Source organism: Penicillium longicatenatum, assembly GCF_028827895.1.
Source record: "Penicillium longicatenatum strain IBT 33135 chromosome Unknown contig_6_segment0_segment0, whole genome shotgun sequence".
NCBI lineage: Eukaryota > Fungi > Ascomycota > Eurotiomycetes > Eurotiales > Aspergillaceae > Penicillium > Penicillium longicatenatum.
In genome coordinates this window covers 2,632,058-2,653,066 of record NW_026643123.1, presented here as the reverse complement: position 1 = coordinate 2,653,066, position 21,009 = coordinate 2,632,058, and the positions used below count along the sequence as shown (strand labels likewise).

At 49.1% G+C, this 21,009-nt stretch overlaps 9 protein-coding genes across 9 annotated transcripts; 5 read left to right on the top strand and 4 right to left on the bottom strand.

Moving 5' to 3' along the window:
* Window positions 1–70: 70 nt before the first annotated feature.
* N7484_009172 (putative proline--tRNA ligase AIM10) lies at window positions 71–2,274 on the top strand (the record flags this gene model as incomplete). The annotated part of the gene is made up of 7 exons (XM_057119559.1): window positions 71–151; window positions 206–284; window positions 344–387; window positions 439–529; window positions 579–658; window positions 715–847; window positions 899–2,274. 7 exons carry the CDS (start codon window positions 71–73, stop codon window positions 2,272–2,274), a joined length of 1,884 nt encoding a protein of 627 aa, XP_056969114.1.
* Window positions 2,275–2,539: 265 nt separating this feature from the next.
* N7484_009171 (prefoldin subunit 5) lies at window positions 2,540–3,348 on the top strand (the record flags this gene model as incomplete). The annotated part of the gene is made up of 4 exons (XM_057119558.1): window positions 2,540–2,591; window positions 2,756–3,042; window positions 3,110–3,227; window positions 3,293–3,348. 4 exons carry the CDS (start codon window positions 2,540–2,542, stop codon window positions 3,346–3,348), a joined length of 513 nt encoding a protein of 170 aa, XP_056969113.1.
* Window positions 3,349–3,600: 252 nt separating this feature from the next.
* N7484_009170 (uncharacterized protein) lies at window positions 3,601–6,271 on the bottom strand (the record flags this gene model as incomplete). Its single annotated transcript, XM_057119557.1, has 7 exons — window positions 3,601–4,192; window positions 4,246–4,536; window positions 4,601–5,496; window positions 5,545–5,674; window positions 5,734–5,776; window positions 5,826–6,109; window positions 6,267–6,271. The coding sequence occupies 7 exons, from the start codon at window positions 6,269–6,271 to the stop codon at window positions 3,601–3,603; spliced, it is 2,241 nt and encodes a 746-aa protein (XP_056969112.1).
* A 308-nt stretch (window positions 6,272–6,579) lies between these two features.
* N7484_009169 (origin recognition complex subunit 1) lies at window positions 6,580–9,756 on the top strand (the record flags this gene model as incomplete). Its single annotated transcript, XM_057119556.1, has 6 exons — window positions 6,580–6,678; window positions 6,742–6,813; window positions 6,862–7,027; window positions 7,269–7,934; window positions 8,005–8,093; window positions 8,161–9,756. 6 exons carry the CDS (start codon window positions 6,580–6,582, stop codon window positions 9,754–9,756), a joined length of 2,688 nt encoding a protein of 895 aa, XP_056969111.1.
* A 482-nt stretch (window positions 9,757–10,238) lies between these two features.
* On the bottom strand, window positions 10,239–11,603 carry N7484_009168 (WD40 repeat domain-containing protein; the record flags this gene model as incomplete). The annotated part of the gene is made up of 1 exon (XM_057119555.1): window positions 10,239–11,603. One exon carries the CDS (start codon window positions 11,601–11,603, stop codon window positions 10,239–10,241), a length of 1,365 nt encoding a protein of 454 aa, XP_056969110.1.
* A 380-nt stretch (window positions 11,604–11,983) lies between these two features.
* On the top strand, window positions 11,984–13,058 carry N7484_009167 (ankyrin repeat domain-containing protein; the record flags this gene model as incomplete). The annotated part of the gene is made up of 6 exons (XM_057119554.1): window positions 11,984–12,041; window positions 12,094–12,119; window positions 12,230–12,358; window positions 12,424–12,546; window positions 12,608–12,937; window positions 13,005–13,058. The coding sequence occupies 6 exons, from the start codon at window positions 11,984–11,986 to the stop codon at window positions 13,056–13,058; spliced, it is 720 nt and encodes a 239-aa protein (XP_056969109.1).
* Window positions 13,059–13,585: 527 nt separating this feature from the next.
* N7484_009166 (flavin-containing monooxygenase) lies at window positions 13,586–15,614 on the top strand (the record flags this gene model as incomplete). The annotated part of the gene is made up of 6 exons (XM_057119553.1): window positions 13,586–13,673; window positions 13,735–13,857; window positions 13,928–14,007; window positions 14,077–14,395; window positions 14,449–15,087; window positions 15,151–15,614. 6 exons carry the CDS (start codon window positions 13,586–13,588, stop codon window positions 15,612–15,614), a joined length of 1,713 nt encoding a protein of 570 aa, XP_056969108.1.
* A 682-nt stretch (window positions 15,615–16,296) lies between these two features.
* Window positions 16,297–18,031, bottom strand: N7484_009165 (arylsulfotransferase family protein; the record flags this gene model as incomplete). The annotated part of the gene is made up of 3 exons (XM_057119552.1): window positions 16,297–17,291; window positions 17,346–17,411; window positions 17,470–18,031. The coding sequence occupies 3 exons, from the start codon at window positions 18,029–18,031 to the stop codon at window positions 16,297–16,299; spliced, it is 1,623 nt and encodes a 540-aa protein (XP_056969107.1).
* A 585-nt stretch (window positions 18,032–18,616) lies between these two features.
* N7484_009164 (acetylcholinesterase) lies at window positions 18,617–20,369 on the bottom strand (the record flags this gene model as incomplete). Its single annotated transcript, XM_057119551.1, has 2 exons — window positions 18,617–20,078; window positions 20,179–20,369. The coding sequence occupies 2 exons, from the start codon at window positions 20,367–20,369 to the stop codon at window positions 18,617–18,619; spliced, it is 1,653 nt and encodes a 550-aa protein (XP_056969106.1).
* Window positions 20,370–21,009: the final 640 nt, after the last annotated feature.

Genomic DNA, 21,009 nt, shown 5'->3' with positions numbered 1-21,009 from the left:
TATTTGTCGACTGAGGTGTGGTAATTGATTCGGAAGGCTATAAGATCTGCCTTCCACACTACTCTCAGCAATGTTTGTCACGCTCGAGACCCGTCGCTTGTTGAGGGTACAGCGGGCGCCGGCATTCCGTGCACAGCAATGCGGTTTACATGTACGCGTTCCCCGAAAACCCCCAAGCTTAATTGATAATATTAATGTTTTCTAGTATGATGGAAGAAGTCGAGTCTCTAATTTTTGGATTCCTACTGGCGGCATCTCCAAGAAACCGGTCGCCGGACAAACTGGTGCGCTGTCGTCCACTTGACAAGACAGTATGATCAGCGCAAAGCTAACACCATACTAGAGGATGCCAATGATCTATTGATTCGCGCCGGATTCCTTCGCCAAGTGAGCGATTCTCATGGCCCTGTCAAATTCAATACTAATGTTCACGGACAGGCATACTCTGGGGTTTTTCATCTACTTCCCCTTGGACTGCGAGTGCAAGACAAGCTTGAACGTCTCATTGACAAGCATATGCGCACATTAGGCACGTTGCCCCTTTACTTTACACAAATCAAAACTAATAGGCCTTGCAGGCGCATCTAAAGTGTCCTTGTCTTCGCTTTCCTCGCAGGAGTTATGGGAAAAGTCCGGTCGGTTAAGCGCGAGCTCTGAAGTATGTATAGTGGCTTGTCTTCTCGCGTATTATTATAATGCTAACACATCTCCCAGGAGGTATTTCGACTGCATGATAGAAAGGACACCCGTTTTCTTCTTGCTCCAACCCATGAAGAGGAAATAACTACTCTCGTCGGGAGCCTCACTACTTCCTACAAAAGCCTCCCTCTGCGAGTGTACCAAATCTGTAAGCGTCACCATAATACATGAGAATATGTAATTTGCTGACCTTTTTAAGCGCGGAAGTATCGAGATGAAGCACGACCACGGCAAGGTCTCCTACGGGGTCGGGAATTCATCATGAAGGATCTATACACGTTTGACTACAATGTGCAGGAAGCATTGAAAACATACCATGCGGTTAAGCACGCCTATACGCAGCTTTTCAATGAACTGAAGGTCCCATATCTGGTTGCGGCCGCTGACTCAGGAAATATGGGTGGCAGTCTTAGCCATGAATTCCATTTCATCAGCTCCAAAGGTGAAGACCGCGTGGTGAGCTGCTCGCACTGTGATCATGTGTACAATGAGGAGCTTGCCGATGGAAAAACACACAGCTTCAACGAATCTCCAGAGTCAAATAGTGTTCCGGGCTTCCAGACCGAGGATGCGTCGACCGAAGTTACCCCGACGGTCTCCACTGGTATGTGGATGTCTATCTCGCAGGACGGCAACACTCTACTACGTGGGTGGTACCCCAAGTTCTCGATGCAGAATGGGTCTACAGAGCCTGTCGAGCGCCATGTCAACTCACACGCTGTCAAGGCAATCGCCACTGCTGCTGGAGTGGACCTCGATCTAAGCGTGGAGAACCCATTAGACAAATGGGTTGCGCGGGTCAAATCACAATCTGTGGGTCAAAAACCTCGCGTTCTAGATCTGTACGACTCGCAAGTTCGGGTATACCAGCGTCCACCATTGAGCGACCTGCTGGAGAAAGCAGGCTGCACCGTTGCCGACATTCAATACTCGATGCTAGACCGGTTCCCTGGTGCATCAAACAAACTCAGCCTGGTTCGCGTGCACGATGAAGACAAATGCTCGCACTGTGCGGATGGACTGTTAACCAGCAACCCGGCTGTCGAGCTAGGGCACACATTTCACCTGGGCACCCGCTATAGTGAGGTGTTGCAGGCATCAGTCTCGGTCAATCCGGCGCTACTTGAAGGCGCGTCCCCGTCGGATGTCAAAGCGGGCAAGGAGCAGATTGTACCGATGCAGATGGGTTGCCATGGGATCGGCGTCTCACGTATGGTCTCTGCCGTAGCCAACCGACTAGTCGATCCCAAGGGGCTCAACTGGCCCCGTGCGATGGCTCCTTATGAGGCCGTAGTGGTCCCCGGGAAGGGATTGGACTCCGTTGCTGAACAGGTCTACGATAGCCTTACTTCAGGAGCTAAGCCCGTAGACACGCTCCTCGATGACCGTGACAAAGGCATGGGCTGGAAGCTCGGAGACGCAGACCTGATCGGGTACCCTGTCATCATTGTCGTTGGTAATGGCTGGAAGAAGCACCAGACTTTAGAGGTGCAATGTCGCCAACTCGATGTGAAGGAGGATGTATCCCTGGATCAGCTACCCGAGTTCGTTGAAAGTCTGCTCGCACAGCTGTGATCAAAAACAGCTTTTAGTTTGACCTGTACCATTAGCATATCTGCAATTGAGCCTGTACATTATCTTATTATAATCCATTTCCTTCTCCAACTCCCCAAAAGCGGACAGGATATCGTGCGTGTGCATACCACATCCATTGGTGGGGCCACCAACAAAATTGGCTGCCACCACACTAATGCCACGCCCCTCCACCCCACCTCCGCCCGCATCAACTCAACGCGCTCGAATCACTAATTTTCAAACTACAACCCCCAAACCACCCACAATGTCGGCTCAAAACTCCGACACAAGCTCCGGAGGGGCTCCCCCAGGCACAGGTGCGTCCAATAAGATCAGATCGAAACAATCCTTTCTGCAGCTGCGACCCAAGCCAGGCCCTCCCACTGGGCAACCTAGCTTTGGAAGCAAGCTACCCTATTTCCAACCCACAGCGCACAGCATACAACTATACCAATTGAGCATGTCAATAACACCGATATAGTGAACCTGGCTACCCTCTCCCTGCCTCAACTCCGTGCCCTTCAAACCCGTCTTACCTCCGAATTGGAGCACCTGACTACCTCCCACTCGAAGCTGCGCGCTGCGCAAGCCAAGTTCCGCGACTGTGTGCGCTCGATCAATGATGGTGTGACTGGTTCTGAGGCTAAGGGAACTGCCGGCTGTGACGAGATCCTGGTGCCGCTTACCAGCTCCTTGTATGTCAAGGGTCGGTTGACAAACCGGGAGAAGGTGCTTGTTGATGTTGGTACTGGATACTACGTTGAGAAGGTATGATACTGCGTGATGTTATTCACAAAAAGACAGGTGGCTGACTTCTTCTCTTTCTACGACACAGACACCCCAGAAGGCAATTGCTTTTTACGATGACAAGGTGAAGGGATTAGATGCGAACTTGCATGAGTTGGAGAAGATTGTCCAGGGCAAAAACTCTCAGCTGCGGGTTGTCGAAGAAGGTAGGTTTTGAGGTTCTCCCGATTTATACCCGATGCTCTGGAGCATACTTACTGACTATTTCTAGTGCTCAGGCAGAAGATGCTCAGCGGCGAAGGGGCAGAGGCTGGTGCGAGTGCCTAAACTTGTACACCACTTACGAAGCTTGATGACGGCTTTAGATAAGCCAGTAAATAAAAATCAAAAGACTTCCTTTTCCATTATATTGATGCTTTCTCGCAGAAGAGACGCCCAAGCCAATGCAGAATGCCAGGGTGTGCTGGCCCTAGTCGTCATAGAGAATCTACCCGATAACTCTAACAGTGTGACTGAAGCGGAAAGAACGAAAAGAAAAGTGAACATCGAGGTCGAAAGAAGCGAACTAGTTATCCGAGCCTAGAATAGCATTCCGAGCTCCATATCCATCAATCCTGCCATTCTCTGCTTAAGGGAATCCTCCGAAAGTTCCTCGAATTCTTCTTCGTTCAACCCAAGAAGGCAGGAGAGTTCACGAACAATTTTCATGTACTCCCAGAAGCCTTCGTTACTACCATCAAGGCTTGCAGCACTCTCAGGAAAGAAAGAATCAAAATTTCCCACATGTGTCGCGGTGTCCTTTGGGTCTGTTGCAAATGACTTGATAGACGCACCTAGGGCAGCATCCCAGCCAGGATTGAACAAGGTCGCCCCCCATGCAACGACCGGCGTCGTGGTCCAGCCCAAAGAAGTCGGAGTATATCGATCAAATCGAGCCAATTCGAACGCATACCTTGTTCCTTTGACGGTCAACCGGACTGCGGATTTTTCGACAAAGCTGGATACCGGTACAGCTTGGTCGAACAGAACCTTCTTGCGGGACTTGGTGGCCATTCCGTGCTCTCGAAGTTTATTATCGAATCTGATTGATTGCAGGAAGCTGCCTAGTTGTTCGCTTATCTGGTCATTATGCAGGGGCTCGAAGAGTTCAATATCACCTTGCCAGTCGGACCTGAACCATGTCAGTATATAAAGCTCTGAGTTGAAGTAATAACTGGCCCGTACTGTATGAAGTTCATCACGCCAAGCTGCATGGGGAGTCGGCGGACGTTGCCATTCTCCTTGTCATGGGTGTTGAACCACCGGTGGTAACCCATTTCAGTCTCGGTGCTGCGTCGTCGGAAATCCACTTCTAGGCGGAAAAAGGAGTTGGCCGATCCCGAGAACTGAAAACTAGCTGAGTAGGTGGGTATGATGCTCTTCAGTTCCTCAAGTGTGTATGAGGTATCTACGGGTCCAAAAACAGTGGCAGCGCCCATACATCGATTTAGCAGCTCTTCACCACTGATTTTCAATCTAGTAATTGCAGGAGTCTTAATTAGAATCATACGTTCGAAGATGGGAATTCGTGACCACTTACCCTGGTACCAGTCGTCCTCTCGAACGCTCGAGGAGAACCATCTCGCGGAACTCGTCAAGCCCATACGACTTTTGGCCATTGCTAGGTCCTCGGAACCTGTCCATAACAAAAGAGCCAAAGTGCACACGCATTCGGAGGTAGCCGGCGAAAAGGTTAGCTTGCGACAGGGCTTTCTGGAAGCTACTTAACAGCAGCTGGTTGTTGTTCTTATGGATATCGTTGACATTTTCGCATTTTTTATGATCTTGTGTCTTCAATGGATGTTGCTGAGCTCCATGGAGAAATGGCAATGCAAGGTTGCCACTCTTCACCATTATCACTGCTTCTCGCACAGTGTCCTTTGGGGGTGACTCAACAATGTAGGCTTTAATCCGGGTGCTAGCCTTTGCCATGGTTGCTTTCCACAATGCCTGCAGTCGAATAATGATCTGCTCTATGTCGGCTTCGCTGCCCCCGGAGATACAGATCTTGTCAGTGGAGTCTTCCTGCAGATACAGGTGCGCTTTAAACTCAGTTCGGATAAGGTCAAGCTTTTCCAGGCGAATGCCGAGTTCTTCCTGCACCGTTGGGCCATCGCTAGGCCAAGTATACACCCTCTTACCCATGAAGCCAGTTAGCCGAATGACTCGAACGCTAGCCAAAAGTCTCATTATGGATACGTGACTCACCTCAAATTCAGAGTTAGCTGTCCCGGGCTTCTCACGCAGTGAAGCCAGCTCATCCTTGATAGCCACGACAAGGAGCATTTTCTGGATGTCCTGCTCATATTCCGGGTGGATCTTTCGCCAGCTACGCTGTCCATCAACAGGTCTTTCTATGTTGAACCGCTCGGTAAGTCTTAGGAGGATGGTCTTTGCCGTGTGTACTTGCTCAGGCTCCCCCCAGATCAAAAGAAACTATCGACACGTTAGCCTTTCGGACAACATGAGTTGTTCTTCACTTACCCGATCACGGTACATGCCGCGCTTCATGAACACACCCGTCATCTGGGTGATACGCTTCAGAATCTCTTCCCGTTCCCGTGGGTGAGCCAGGGATTTCATCAATGCATTCGAAGGAACATTGTCCCCGGAACTAGTTCAATTTGTCAGTCGACGGGCCTTGAACAATAATTTGACACAAGTGTTTCTTACATGGGCTTGTTGTTGACAACCTCGTCAGGCAGACGCACAGCCGCTATTTCAAGATTAATATAAAAACTCCAACAAATGATTATAAACCATACCATCAGGTTTCTGACCCTGTCGCCATCGCTTCTTTGCTGGGGAATCATGAAAATCATGAGCAACTGGCGCGGCCCACTGCCGGGAACCGCGGGGCTTCCCACTGATGGGAGCTCCCTTCGGAGGTGAAATGGGACGAGCAGGCGGTTCCACGGGGATATTTGTGTCAGCAGGACTCGGGCCTTTAAAGGATGATGGTGATGTGTTTGAACTCAAGTCCAGTATGTTGGGCGTTTCTTTAACGGCATTGGCAGCAGGACGCTTGTCGTCCTCATCACGCCCATAGCTAGGCAGTGACCAGTCTTTATATGATCAGTATGTTTTGCAACGAATGTGACCTATGGGCCAGAATGAGAAATTATGTTTCACCTTGCGCCGCGGTCTTTTCCCACCTGAAATTCTATTAGCACAAATCCAAACCTCCACATTTGATAAAGACTTACTCCATGATAGGCTTGTACGCGATGCGTGCGTGAAATTAGTCGATGCAAGAATTGGTGAGAGTTTTTTGAGTACGTACCAAGGTCGTAGCAAAAGAAAAGATGGATTTTGGAACGTAATATTAACATATTTATAGCTTCGATCTAAGAATTCGCTTAAAGTGAAACTGAGATTCAGTGAATTCTGGCGCCTTTACTTTGATATCGTCTTTTCCTTGACGCGTTCTTCCTGGTCACATCTCTGACCCATTCCCCTTTGCTGTAAAAAGAACTCTCTTTCATTTTTTACGATACAGATACGACGCGCGAGTCAGCAATGAAGAATGATGCTGAGGCACCTGTCTGCCCCTCTGCCCTCACTCGATACTTCATCGAGGGAAAAGCCGGTCGCCTTCAGCTCCCTGCATATGAATTGGTAAGCGAGCGTGACCGTGGTCTCTGCTGGTCATAACAGATTACGCGCTAACAGATACGATAGAATCCCCTGGGAGAGGTTATCATTATCCCTGGTGAAATGTTCTGTCGGGTACCTAGCTGCTCGAAGGGCACGGTGAGTCCAATCATACCCATCTCATGTTCAATAGCTCACATTTTATAGAACGCCATGATCGGACCTAGTTCTATCAGAAAGCACCTAGCAGAATGGCACGACCTGGTTTGTGAGCCTAGCACTATAGGCAGGCCGACCAAAGAGGAGAAGAATGCACGAATGAAGTGGTTTGCAGCACTTCCATCCGTGGAAGAAGAGGAACATGTGGAGGAGGGTGCAAAGAGCTAGATACGAAAAGCAGCTCCTTCAAAACATATTGCAGGGCCTTGTATGCAATTAATCATATTTTTACATTTGATTCCATGGGCAATTATCATCTCCCGTAATATCTAGAGCTATGATGTGTAGTGTGTAGTGAGTGTTGATTGGCCCAGAATCTAGGGCATGGCGCTAAGCCAGATTAGGATGAAAGTGGACAACGCGTAGCTTCACTCTAACGCGATCCCCGATTTTAGCCCTTGCCACGGAATTGACCACCCTGCTAATTCTAGCAATGGCTACCGACTTGGATCATTCAAGCGATGCGGAGCCGCAGATCCGCACAAACGCTCGCCAACGGGCCCAGCAATGGATGACCAAGGGCGGCTTGGTCCGTGAAGACTCGGACGATGAATTGGGCGACGAGGACCATCCATGGGATTGGATATATGCCGACAAGGAAGCTGAGACGGAGGAAGTCAACAACACAAGCCCCGAAAAATCCAACCGACGACGATCCTCCCGCCCGGCCAGGAAGAAGCGTGCAATTGTCGGAGCTCGCATGGGATCATTCGAATGCAGGATCGGCCAAATCGTGCTATTGAAGTCGCCGGAGGCTGGCAAGGATTGGGTGGGAATTATAATGGAGTTTTTGGAGGAGGATGATGAAGATGGAGAAGATGAGAAGATCAAGTCGGCTAGCATTATGTGGTTCGCTTCTCCGGACGAGTTTCTGTCTACAAGGAATAAGCGCAGAGCCGATGCGCTGCCCAACGAGCAGTATCTGACTCAGGACTTTAACACAAACCCTCTCTACTCCATCAGTGGCAAGGCCACGGTTATGTCGAAGGACGCTTTCTTTGCGAAGTACCCCAATGGGGAACCTCCCAAGGACAAAGCCCAGTTGGCGGAATACAACAAGTGTATTGTCTGCCGCAGGGGGTGTTAACCAGGTCCAAGGAAGATACACAGAAGAATTTGTTTGGGAGGAAGTGTACCGGGAAGACAATGTCTTTGAGCTCATCACTATGGTTAAGGACGGGTTGAAAGCAGCCAGAAAGCGCAAGGCCGCTGATTCCGATGTGAGTGACCGCTTCAATCTGCAACATAATATTGCGCAACTGTACTGACTACTTCCCCCTCTCGTAGTATGTCGAGACCAAGGACGAGAACGCAGAACCCGCAACTCCGAGGAAAAAGCAGCGCGTGGCCTCCAGTGCGACACCTAAGTCCCAGCGGAAGAAGCCACTGACTACGCCCACACATAAAAGGATTGTAGTCAAGAAGCCTCTTGAATTTACGCCACTGGGCACCCGTGTCCTCTCACAAGATCATTTCGCCTCACCATATCGTCAAGCCCGTACCTTGCTCCATGTCTCCACGGTCCCGGAATCGCTACCATGCCGAAAGAACGAATTCAACGAAGTCTACAACCATCTCAGTGCGGCTATTATGGAGGGGACGGGAGCCTGTATCTATATTTCAGGTACTCCGGGTACAGGAAAAACAGCTACAGTCCGAGAAGTAGTAGCACAGCTGAACAGTGCCGTGGAAGCCGAGGAAATGGACGATTTCATCTTCTGCGAAATTAACGGCATGAAAATCACAGACCCACACCAAGCATATTCAATGCTATGGAAAGAATTGAAAGGAGACAGGGTATCGCCTTCTCATGCGCTGGATCTGCTCGAACAGGAATTCTCCCACCCTTCACCACGCCGAGTGTCTTGCGTCGTGCTGATGGATGAGTTGGACCAGCTGGTCACCAAAAACCAATCTGTCATGTACAATTTCTTTAACTGGCCAGCTCTCCGCCACTCTCGACTCATTGTCCTAGCCGTGGCCAACACCATGGATCTTCCCGAGCGAACACTGAGCAACAAGATTTCCAGTCGTCTCGGTCTTACCCGTATCACATTCCCAGGATACAAACACACCGACCTAATGGAGATCATCGGCACACGACTCGCAAATGTACCAGGTAACATCGTCGAACCGGACGCTGTCCAATTTGCCAGTCGAAAAGTCGCCGCCGTCAGCGGTGATGCCCGTCGCGCACTAGACATCTGTCGTCGTGCCGTCGAAATCGCCGAACAAGAAGCCGAAGCGGCCGCTGCTGCGGACTCGATCATCCCAGAAGAAGATGAAGAAGATGTACCTCCAACACCCAGCAAGACACCCGCTCGACGCAACAAGTCCCTCGCGGCAGAATCAGCCAATTCCCCCGCGTTGAAACCTAAGCCCGGTAAGGGAAAACCCGGCCGTGTCACAATTGCTACTATCAAACAAGCTATCCAAGAAGCAACCTCAACACCACTCCAACAATCCCTCCGCTGTCTCCCCCTCTCAGGCAAACTTTTCCTAGCAGCACTACTCGCCCGCGTTCACCGCACCGGTATCACCGAGTCAACATTCGGTGATGTCCTCGATGAAGCACGCCGCATCGCCGACGCATCTGTCGCTGTTGCTGGTGCGGCAGGTATGGGCGTGAAGGATTTCCTGCTTGGTGGGGGTCCTACTGCTCGAGTGCGTGCGTTGGGTTTCGCGGCTATGGAGTTGATGAATGCGGGTATCCTGGCTTTGGAACAGGGTACTGGTTCGAAGAATTTGCTTGGTGGTTCTACGATCCCAACTCGTGGTGAACGAACGAGTAAAGTTCGGCTGCGGGTTGCAGCGGAGGATGTACGATCTGCGTTCCGTGAGGATATTGAGGCTAAGGGTTTTGGATTGGGGATTGACGTGTAATTGTATGGTGGATGAAAGCATGTCTCTTTTTTTTGTACCACTACGTCTACCTAGACATGCATTGCATATGATACCCTTTGCATCAATATTTCTACTGGCTATGAAGAATCGCAGGTTCTTTGAAAATGCTTATGTATTATGAGATTCAGACCGATACTTGAAGGCATTTGCCCAGTTGGTGGAAGGACTAACTGCAATATCAACCGACAAGGTGTGGACACAGTAGGTTTTGTCTATTACATGGTTCGGGTTTCTCAACATTGAAAGTTACGAAATCAGTCGGAGCATTCAATGTTGAGTAGGTACTTGTACAGAAAAGTTGAAATTCTTTTAGATGACATGAGATCTTTTCCCAAAAGATATAAATTCTTCAATACCCAAGAAATTCTCAGGAGATCACAAAACCACGCTTAACTCCACACGGTGCCGTAAACAGATAAGATCAAGCATAAGGGTATTAATGACACAGAACCAACTAGAGTCTAATACCGCGTTCTACCCAGGCTGGGGGCCCAGGTAACGGGGTGAGACTCTGGTGTAGCATTCTCATCAGGCTTCCAGACCTTGATAGTTTTATCGGCCTCACCGGTGATGAGACGTAATCCTGTTTTATCGAATGTTGAGGCCATGATACCCGCCTCAGCCTCCAAGGAACCAGGTTGCGCTGTGGTCTCAATTGATTGGAAGCGGTAGCCAGTCTTCCAATCCCAGAAGGACATGGAGCCATTGTCAGCTCCTGAGAACATGACGTTCTCGTTGTTAACGGCAAGAGAGTTGATGACGGCGTTCTGTCCTTCGAAGTTCTGCATGAAGGCACCCTCCGGGCACTTCCACTGTTTGATGCTGCCGGTACTGGCACTCGCGAAAGTGAACTCGCTTGGGTGGGTGGCAAGAGCACGTACACCCTTCTTGTGGTGTGTCAGAACTCCCATGGATTTACCCGCAGCCAGATCCCACAGTCGAACTGTAGCGTCGAGCGAACCGGAGATGACTTGGGGATCAGCCTCTTGACACTTGATATCGGCAACAGTACCCTTGTGACCAGCAAGGACGTGGACATTGCTTCTTGTACGCATATCCCACACTCGGCACACACCGTCACGACCACCAGTCACCAGTAAGTCGAGACGAGGGTGTAGAGCCAGCGTGTACACACCACTCAGGTGACCGTGGTAGTGACGAATAACTTTGTTGGTTTCCAAATCCCAGCACTTAACCATCTTATCCTCACCACACGAGAAAAGGTACGGATGCCGCGGCGACACCGCCAATCCACGAACAGTAGAAATGTGACCCGTCAACGTGAGGCGCAGGGAACCAGTCGCCAAGTCCCAAATCTTGATCGTCCTGTCTCCAGCACCACTGGCAAACCACTGGTTATTAGGTTCAACAGCAAGAGCGCGCACCCAGCCCAAGTGGCCTGAGATCACACGCATGAGCTTCCACGGCGCATGCCAATCTGGTCGCTGCTGCTTCGTTGCTGAAGGTCTCTGGATCAAGCTCTTGGGCTGGTCATCGCCACCTGCTGCGCCCGCAGCGACACCTGGTGTTCTCCTTACAAGTGACATCGACGCACCGCTCCCGTCGCCGGATGTCTGCTGTGCCTGCGGTTGGATCTTGGGTCGTTTCGAGCGTCCTGCAGCCGCTTTGGCTTGGATTTCGGCCAGTGCGCGAGGTAATTCTTTCACATCATCGTACTCAGCTCTCCGCCGGTAGGAAATACCGATTGAGTCGTCTGTCAATGTCGTCGGTGTGACCATCAAGTAGTCTGTACCGAAAAGATCGGCGGTACGCTTCGCAGAGACCCGGACAGCTTCATCGGGGGTGTGGGATGAGACAGAGTCCATGGCTGTTAGGAATCGGGTATTGTAAAGGAAGGGAGGAACGGAGCTCGAAAAGGGTCAGGAGGGATGTAAAGAGGTTCCTGGTTTGAAGGCTTCGGGGCCTTGGCAAGGTGTGCGCGCAAAGAAAACCCTGCGCCGGGGTCGAGGATCAGGTAAAATACGCGGCGATATTAGCGCATCTGAATTGATATATTTCGCCAACGGGTATTGAAGAAGGAAACCCGTACGTAGTGATTGTCGAGGTGATTGGAAGATGGAGAAGTGAAGCTCGTGAATCTCTGCGGGCGGAAAGAAGGTCTGTTTGTTGCCTGAGGCGTCAACGGGTGTCGACGTGCAGTTTACTTATCGCAGCTCTTATCGATCATTCCACCTTCCAAGCCATCATGAATCCCACCCAGAACGCCAAATTTCCTCTGCATGAGGCTGCCCGGGAAGGCAGGAGTGAGTTAGGACCTGGTATATTCGGTCAAGGCCTTACTGACCTCTCGGACAGCTCAAATCGTGGAATCTCTTCTTAGCGTACGTGAAAGCTTGAAATGCTTACAACTGCCCCGCAAAACCTACCATCTACAACCGATAAAGGGCAATAATAAATATGAGGGTGCAAATTGTACTGATCGTAGAGATAGGCAAACCCAAAATCTGCATCTGTGAAAGACGACGATGATCGTCTTCCTATTCACTGGGCTGTAGCCAACAACCGACTAGCTGTCGTTGAGCTCTTGGTAGCCGTCAAGAATTTTGACCCCGATGTTGAAGTATGTATCTTCTTACGCGTCACAAATTACTCTTGTACTAGTCTGAGCTTACGAATCTCAAATAGGATGGATCTGGTTGGACTTCGCTCATGATCGCGGCCAGTCTCAAAGAAGCCGCTGGCGATCCCATCATCGATCTACTTCTACGCAAAGGAGCTGATGTGAGCATCAAGAGCAATTCTGGACAGGTATGTCATCCTCACTCTTGGGATAAAAGCCTGCAGCTAATGGATAATGGTACCTTTGCAGAATGCCCTCCACTTTGCTACCTCCAAGGGCAATATTTCCACAGTTCGAACTTTGATTGCCAACAAGTGCAGTGCCCGAGTGAAGGATATTCGCGGGCAGCTCCCATTGCACCGAGCAGCAGCCGTCGGCTCCGTTCCCATCCTCAAAACTCTTCTCGAGGAGGGAAGAAGCCCAGTTAATGCGACAGATGGCGATGGCTTCACGGCATTACACCATGCCGTTTCTGAGGGACACGGCGATGCGGCAATCCTGCTTTTGAAAGCCGGCGCAGAGGCAGACAAGAGAGATAACGAGGGCCGGTTGGCAGTCGATCTGATTCCCGATGATAAGGTAAGTTACTAATGGTAGCTGTAAGGCGGTTTGATTCGGTCATTATGGTGATCTAACTTGCTTCTAGGTCAAGCAATACATTTTGCAAACTGCGGAGCGGGAAGGCATTGAGCTCCCTTGATGAATTATGCTGTACATTATTGCTAATAGTACCCCGCTCATTAAATGAATTACTTCCTGCGGGCCTCGGCGGATCTCAAGGTTGATCTGCATTAGTTCCCCTCACTTCAAGCTCCATATTACCGAGGATCTAGGTGACTTTCGGATATACCCGTGCATGGAATGATTCAACACGTTACACATAGTCTATCGCCTCCCTTTGTTCATGTTTACTGAGGTCTGTAATTTGGTGTTAACTTGGCCCAGGTTTGATAGGAAATGTTGTGACCGTCATTTCCATCCATGACGATTGACTTGAAAGGAGTTTGATCATCAGTTAGCTTAGTCTAGTTCTACCGGGGGTCAATGTGTGTATGTGGAACTGAGGGGATCCAGTCAAGATATCAACTCTATATCCGGACTTAATGTCACCGATCAAATGAAAGAGGGGGGCTCCATACCTCCTTACCTAACCTTGGAATCAAGGGCTCAAGATTCCCGTTCCACATCGAACTCAACCCCTTTCTCGCCCATGATAATTTGACCAATATGTCGAGACCATCTAGCGCACGTCTCCCCGTAGGGAACAAGGATTTCACACAAGCGACGGTGGTCATCATTGGCGCAGGGATATCTGGTAAGCGGACCTTGGCCTATTATTCGTGGCATACTTGTCCTTGAGCTGATTTTATATACAGGAATGTGTATGGCCATTGACTTGATCAAACGAAATAAATGCCGGAACTTTGTCATCCTCGAGAAAGGCAGTAGTGTTGGAGGGACTTGGAATGACAACAAATATCCAGGCTGTTGCTGTGACGGTGAATGCACCTGGGCAGATGCTCACATAGTCCGTGATAGGATTTGTCAACATGGCTGACTAAATATTAGTCTGGAGTACTCTATACAGCTACTCCTTTGAGCAGAATCCGAACTGGACGAGAGACTATCCCGGACAGGAAGAACTTCATGTAAGAACGTTCTCAGGCGGAACACGTCTAGCATCAGAAGCTTTGCAATCTAACATGAAAGGACGGTAGGCCTATCTAGTCCGTACTGCTGAGAAATATGGACTCTATAAACATATCCGATTCAATTCGACCGTTGAAGAAGCAAGATGGAATGACACTGAATGCAAGTGGGAGGTTGGCGTCAAAGTGACAGGACAAAAGGATAGCGAGTTCGCTGACTCCTACACCATCAACTCCCAATTCCTCATCTCAGCGGTCGGTCAGCTTAACGCACCACAAGAACCAAATATCCCTTGCTTGCATGAGTTTCAGGGGAAGATGATGCACACGGCTCGATGGGACTGGAGCTATGATCTGAAGAACAAACGGGTAGCAATTATTGGCAATGGTACGCAGAATCATTCTCATCCCCCAGATTGGCTCGTTAACGGAAATATCAAGGTGCAACAGCGGCACAAATTGTCCCTGAGATTGTCACTGAGGTATCACACCTCACAATCTTCCAACGCACTCCAAACTGGGTCACTCCCCGACTTGATGCACCCGTATCTCCTCTTCAACAAGCTCTTTTAACCTACATCCCCCCGCTCCGCTGGCGCAAGCGTTCTCTCCAGATGGACTACCGTGAGACCTTTCATGGTGCCATTTTCGACAACGACTCCGCATTCGCGCAGGGTCTCCGTGACTCCAGTACCAATCACCTCAAGGCTCAGTTGGCCGATCATCCAGAGCTTTGGGACAAATTAACACCGAACTACGCGCCTGGCTGCAAGAGAGTGATCATATCCGATGACTACTATCCCGCGCTGGCACGCGACAATGTCAATCTAGAGACGCGACCAATCACTCGTATCACGGAACGAGGGATTGAAGTCGATGGTGATGGCGAGCAAGAATACGACCTTATCATACTGGCAACTGGATTCAAGACTGTCGAGTTCATGTACCCGATTAAAGTATTTGGTGCGAATGGAAGGCCCCTTGAGGAGATTTGGAAAGACGGTGCAAGGGCCTACAGAGGTGTGACTGTAGAGGACTTGCCAAATTTTGGCATGTTCTACGGTCCTAACACCAATCTTGGTGAGTAACAATAAGTCAATCTGAGCCTGCCATATCCCTTTGACTAAGTTTTATCACCAACAGGACACAATTCCATCATCCTTATGATTGAGGCTCAATCTAGGTACCTGAATGGCCTGGTCGCAGAAGTCATGCGAGCTAAACAACAGGGACAAAAGCTATCGCTTAAACCAACTCCTGAAGCGATGAAAGAATTCAACGATAAGATTCAGGCTATACTGCGGGATAGTAGTTTCGCAGACCCTAATTGCAACAGCTGGTATAAAAGAGCCGATGGTGTCATCACCAATAACTGGTGCGGGACGGTCATTGAGTACCAGGGAGAGCTTTCGCAGATCCAATGGGAAGACTATATTTCTGATGGGTCTGGAAAGGACCTCATGACTAATAAGCGTCCCACGAACTTGGGACGTGTCAGGGAAGAGTCATTTTTCACCAACATGTCGCTACTTATTGGCACTTTTGGCGCACTAGCTATTGCTGGAGGTTACTTGGCTACCCGTCCTAAGCTCTTGAGGTCTCGGTGATGCCTTTTTAATTTTACTTGAAATACAAGCTCGATATCAAGGAGACTGTCACGGCTAGATAAAGCACATGGGCAACCGTATATGTAAATAGGTCCCAGGTAGCCTAACCTTCGGAAAATATGTACCTGTGCTTTTACTCGATAAAGCTACTCCGGCCTCTATTCTTATTGGCAACCTTGGAAGTATTCGTGAAAGTCAGGTAGTGAATATTCGTACTCTTCTTCCAAGGTTTGAGCTCTGGGCGCTACAACTCGGGTGCCGAACCTAAGCATTTAAGGAATGGAAGCGGGACGGCGTCCACTGATCCCGTATGTATACACCTTGTAGTCCAGAGCAAAACCAACCACTGACACCTTCCAAGTCGAATGCAACGGCCTTGCAATCCTCATTCCTCGCGGTCATTGGCGCAAGTTACACCGCTAGGATCAGGATGGTATTGACGCTCGCCACTATGGCCTTCTTTATACTTTACTGCCAGTTCACAAGCCTCAGAAGAGAGAAGATACATCTAAGAATACTTTGTTCGAAGCTCTTGTTTTGGCCAGCTTGCAACCAATCACCGTCTGCACACCAGTTAAATCTAAACATGACATTAATATTAATATGAGTTATAAGAATATTTCGTGAATCAGGATACATTGATGTAGGATATCCTGGCACTCTACGGTCAAAGTAAAAACCCTCATAGCTCCATGCGTTCCTGGGGAACACTGATTCTCCCGGCGGCTTGGACCTGTATCCCGTCAATATGAGCGCGGAACGGAGCATCATCTTGAATACGTATCGGTCGGCTGAGCCCTATAGAATGCCCAGTGGAGTCCAAGGCCTCGGCAACAACAGAATATTGCCGAAGCACTTCCAAAGACCAGTTGACGTTGGCTTCGAACTTGGTTTCAAAACCTGTCCGGGCTTGCACGCCCAAAATATTGACATTCTGACCGGACTGGTTCTCGCGCAGGTGGAATTGCCAGGCTTTTGTTTCGGTATCACCATTCCACGATACACACACCAAGAGACCCCCTTCTTTCTTTCTCAAAGCTAGCACTGCGGGTTCTTCGCTAGAGATACCGGTCCAGTTTGATCGAAATGCCCGATAGCTGTGAACATTCTGGCTTGGGTACGAGTCCACGTGGGTTTGATATAATATAGTCCCATTTTCCGAGTGTTCTGTAATAACGCCCGTCTGGCCCCAGTTCACAAACGTGTTGCCATTGGGTAGAAATTGGACATTTCCTTGAGAATTTGCAATCATACCATCTGGGGCTGGGTATGTCCAGATCTCTGAAACTGTGTTTGCTGTGTGATTCAACTCAATATACCGAGCTTTGGAGACCAGGCCGGTGTCATGACTGGGGTCTGGACTACCGTTCGCATTATCAAGAAATGAGATTCGTTCAATGGAGCCATCGGGGGACTGGTACCTTATACGAGCGTCATGCTGAAAGGCAAACTCCAGGTTGGATGGAATGTGAAAATCAGATCCGTGACGTCCGCCTAGTTGCCATATTATCTCACCAGTGGTACCGTTGAGCTTGTAAATTGCTGAATAGTGGCGGGCTGATATTAGGTAATTTCCTTCGCTGTCTTTGTCCACGCTGTTGATCATGAAATAGTGCCAGCCACTCACAGCACTGCGAGCATTGTATGGACCCTCTGACTGTAGGGGTATTGCGCTGTCTGTTATTCATATCAGCAAATGGCGCATAATCTCTAGAGCAATCAAGCTTGTACATTCGGGGCTAACATGGTCTAAGCTATACCACTCAAAAATCAATTGGCCAGTTTGTATATCGATCTCTGTTGATTTGAATTAATTCCACGTATACTCGGTGACTCTTGGTAAAGGAGATCAAACCTTGAAACCCGGCTGAGATGACCCATTGCTGTCCATAATCGCCTCCGTAAATGCTAAGGTTTGTTGGAACTGGGACCAAGATCTCAACCAAAGCTGTTCTACCATCAATCACGTTAAATTCATGGCCCGAAACCAAGCGGTGTGACGCTGCCCTAACCACACTGATGGTCTGGTACATATTATCGAGTACTGTGTGGTGGCCATTCATGCGCACATGCTGTGGATCTAATGATCCTTGAAACGCTCGCAGCGCAGGTTTGCCGTCTAGCATGATGGCCCCAAAATCGATGACATAGCCACCATAGTAGCCGACACCAGACCAGACTAGCTCTCCATCATCGCGAAAGATATGGGGACCAGGTTGCTCAGGACCACTGCTAGTGGCATCTGCCCCGGGCTGACCTTTAGGTGCTACAAAGATGTACCCGGATTCTGCTTGGGTTGTAGCTGGCACCGTGATATTCAAGATGGGAGGGGCGAGATCGGGACGCGAAAGGAATTGCCAGTCTGCAGAAGCAAACTGTATGGTGAGACCCAGCCAAGCCAGGAACTTGAGGGCCATTATGCGGCAAGGGACCCGTTCGCTGAGAATGTCGCGGGTGGTACTATTAGGAATAAGGAAGGTCCACTGCGGGTGAACCTAATCGAGCGGCATGTTGGCGGTGGAACTCCCCGAGCCTAGGAACGTCAATGCCTTAAGGCTCGGGGGTCCGAAGATTTAAACGCCAACTGTCTTCACCGCCTAAGCTCACATCAACTCCTCCATAGCTTAGATATTATACAGTTAATTAGACATCTTCCTAATTGGTGAGTTCTCAAGGTATAATTAAAATACGGCATTCGGAAGCGGGAGAATTGGCAGCGGAAAGTAAATATTCAGGGACGCTCTAGACCCTCAATAAAGACACAACGCCCGAGTCAATCTATGATTAGGTATTTCAACGTGAAACGTATCATGTAGCACAAGAAAATTTGTATTCCACAGCGAGGATACTATGTTTAAGGAAGAGAAATCAAAAGGATTCATTAGGTAGGAGTTTTGCTTTCAATCTACGCTTCAACCTTGGAAGAGGAATAGAAAAGATAATAAAACATAAACGAGGCCCTTTAAGGATGATGGCTAAGACACAATACTAGTTTTGCCGCGTCAAACTCTTTCAATCTCTTCTTTCTCAAACTTTCCAGCATTTTCCCGTTTCATAACCAGGGCATCTAGCCCTTTCAGATATTTTCTCCATAAGCCGCCAGAGCCGAGTGAAATCACTCGTTTAAACCGAGAATAGTGGCGAACAGGCTCATCTTGTTCTTCTGTCTCAAGTTTCTGTTGAGAATCAGGGCCCCAAATCATCCACAGACTAGTATCAATTTCTTTTTCCCATGGCGCCTGGCCATGAACGAATCGAAGCCAAGCATTTTGAAGATCGGTCCCCATCGCGCGTTCCGCTTCATTCAGCTCAGTGTCAAGATTTCGGAATAGATAAATCACGTCAAAGCCGTGGTACGATTTGCCCAGTAGAGTATTGCGGATGCGAGAGCGCTGGTCAAAATGATATTCGAAGAGTGCGCCCTCTTCTCTCAGTCTGTTGTTCACGATTCCGGACTGATAATTCTTAATCTTGAATACCGCGTCGGCGGCCATGGTGCATACCCTTTCGAGGAGTACATTCTGAGTCAGGTCTGGTGAAATGCCATATTCACTGAATACGCTGTTGAGGAAATCCTCATCTTGAACATGCTTCATGAGCGTGGCTCGAACGGTATTATATGTGTCCTTTCTGAGATTCAGAATGAATATAACTCCCTCGTCATGAACATCACCAAACATGAAAGACTTCACCCAGGTAGGTGATTCGGTGAGCACTTGAGGATCGTGTGCATAGAACCAACCGTCTAGACATGGATTTCCAGTACCGGCCGGTACACCCTGAATAATATGGTCTGCATCAGCCAGGACTTGCTGATCAACTTGGCGCAATCGATCCAATGCATCTGGAGCAAGCGAATCAATATCGAAAAACCGACACGTGCTTTCGAACAGGTTCTCATGATCCTCTAGTGACATTGCGCTCAAAGTTGTCCCAACACCAGACATACAAATTGCACGGTGGAACTTCATCGGGTGATTCGAAGCCATATGGTGACCAATACTGACGCCTCCAGCTGATTGCCCCACAACCGTCACATTGTTGGAGTCTCCTCCGAAATTCTCAATGTACCTATGTACCCAGTCAAGGGCGACCTTTTGATCTGTGAAACCGAAATTGCCGTTGCCAGCGAACCCGTCCCGCTTCAACTCTTCTGCAATCTTCGCGCCGGCCAGAAACCCCCCCAGTCCGAGTCTATAGTTGATACTCACGGCGACGACTGGGAGTCCAATGGACTTGCTTTGTGAAACGAGATTTACCGTGTCGTATATGCCGTAGTTTGCGCTTCCGAATAATAAGGATCCACCATGAATCCATACGAAGACAGGAAGCTTTTGCTTAGCTGGCTCAGTTGAGGGTTGCTGAGCCGTGGCGATATTCAAGATAAGCGCGGTCTTTTCGTCGCTTATGGGGCTTTTTGTGAACGCTGGGTTTGGAGGCACTGGAATGAATGGATTTATCGGGCTAGAATCACTTCCCGAGGCTCGTGCTCGCGGGCAATTATTGCTTCGGTTGATCTGGTCAGCTATGTTTATGAACTTTCGATTTTGAGCAAATAACATACCCCAGCTGAGTCCCATCGTGGTATTTGTTCGGCCACGAAGTCTTCAATTCAGAACGCGTCCAGCGTTTGGGAAGGTCTGCGTATGGAATCCCACAGTACTGCTCCACTCCGTCTGCATAGTGCCAGCCATCAACCTTGCCGAGAGAATGAACCTCCAATGAACATTTATTTTGGGGAGTCTGGAACGTCATTTTGAGTGCCAGGTGGAGTTGTGTGAAGAACTCCAATCAACGAGGAATTGCTGATGTGTGGTTGCTGATAAGATTTGCTCTTTCCCAATTAACTAAAATGTTTCTCGACAGACTCTGAGCTCGTACAGGACACCAGGAAACGGAAAATTGTGAATATCGTTTCCAAGGTTCACAGAGACCTCAAAGACCAACAATGATCCTGTGTCGGGAATCACGACCTCTTGGGAGTTGATAGCAATCGGGGGATATGAAAAAACTCAAGTCCCGAGATGCAACACCGGGGCATATGCAAGTTTTCACTTCCGAAATCCCTCTAATCAGACCAAGAAGCATGAAGTTGGACCCTTTGTTCAATAATGAACCGTCGGGGATACCCCTGGAGAATAAACCTACTGATCGACCGTACATCAGTGGGTCCAGACAGGGTTTCGCCAAACGGAAGTGGCCGCGGAAGTCAAGTGGAGGCGAAAATACATCAGACTGAAAATTGAAGACTTGGGAGTTTCATCCAAAATTGCGCGTATCAGGCAGTAGAATTATGGCGTCATAAATGATGATCATATTCAATGTGAGTTTAAGCTTCATGTACTGTGTATCAAAAATAACCCCACACAAGACCCTGCACTATGATACTGATAGA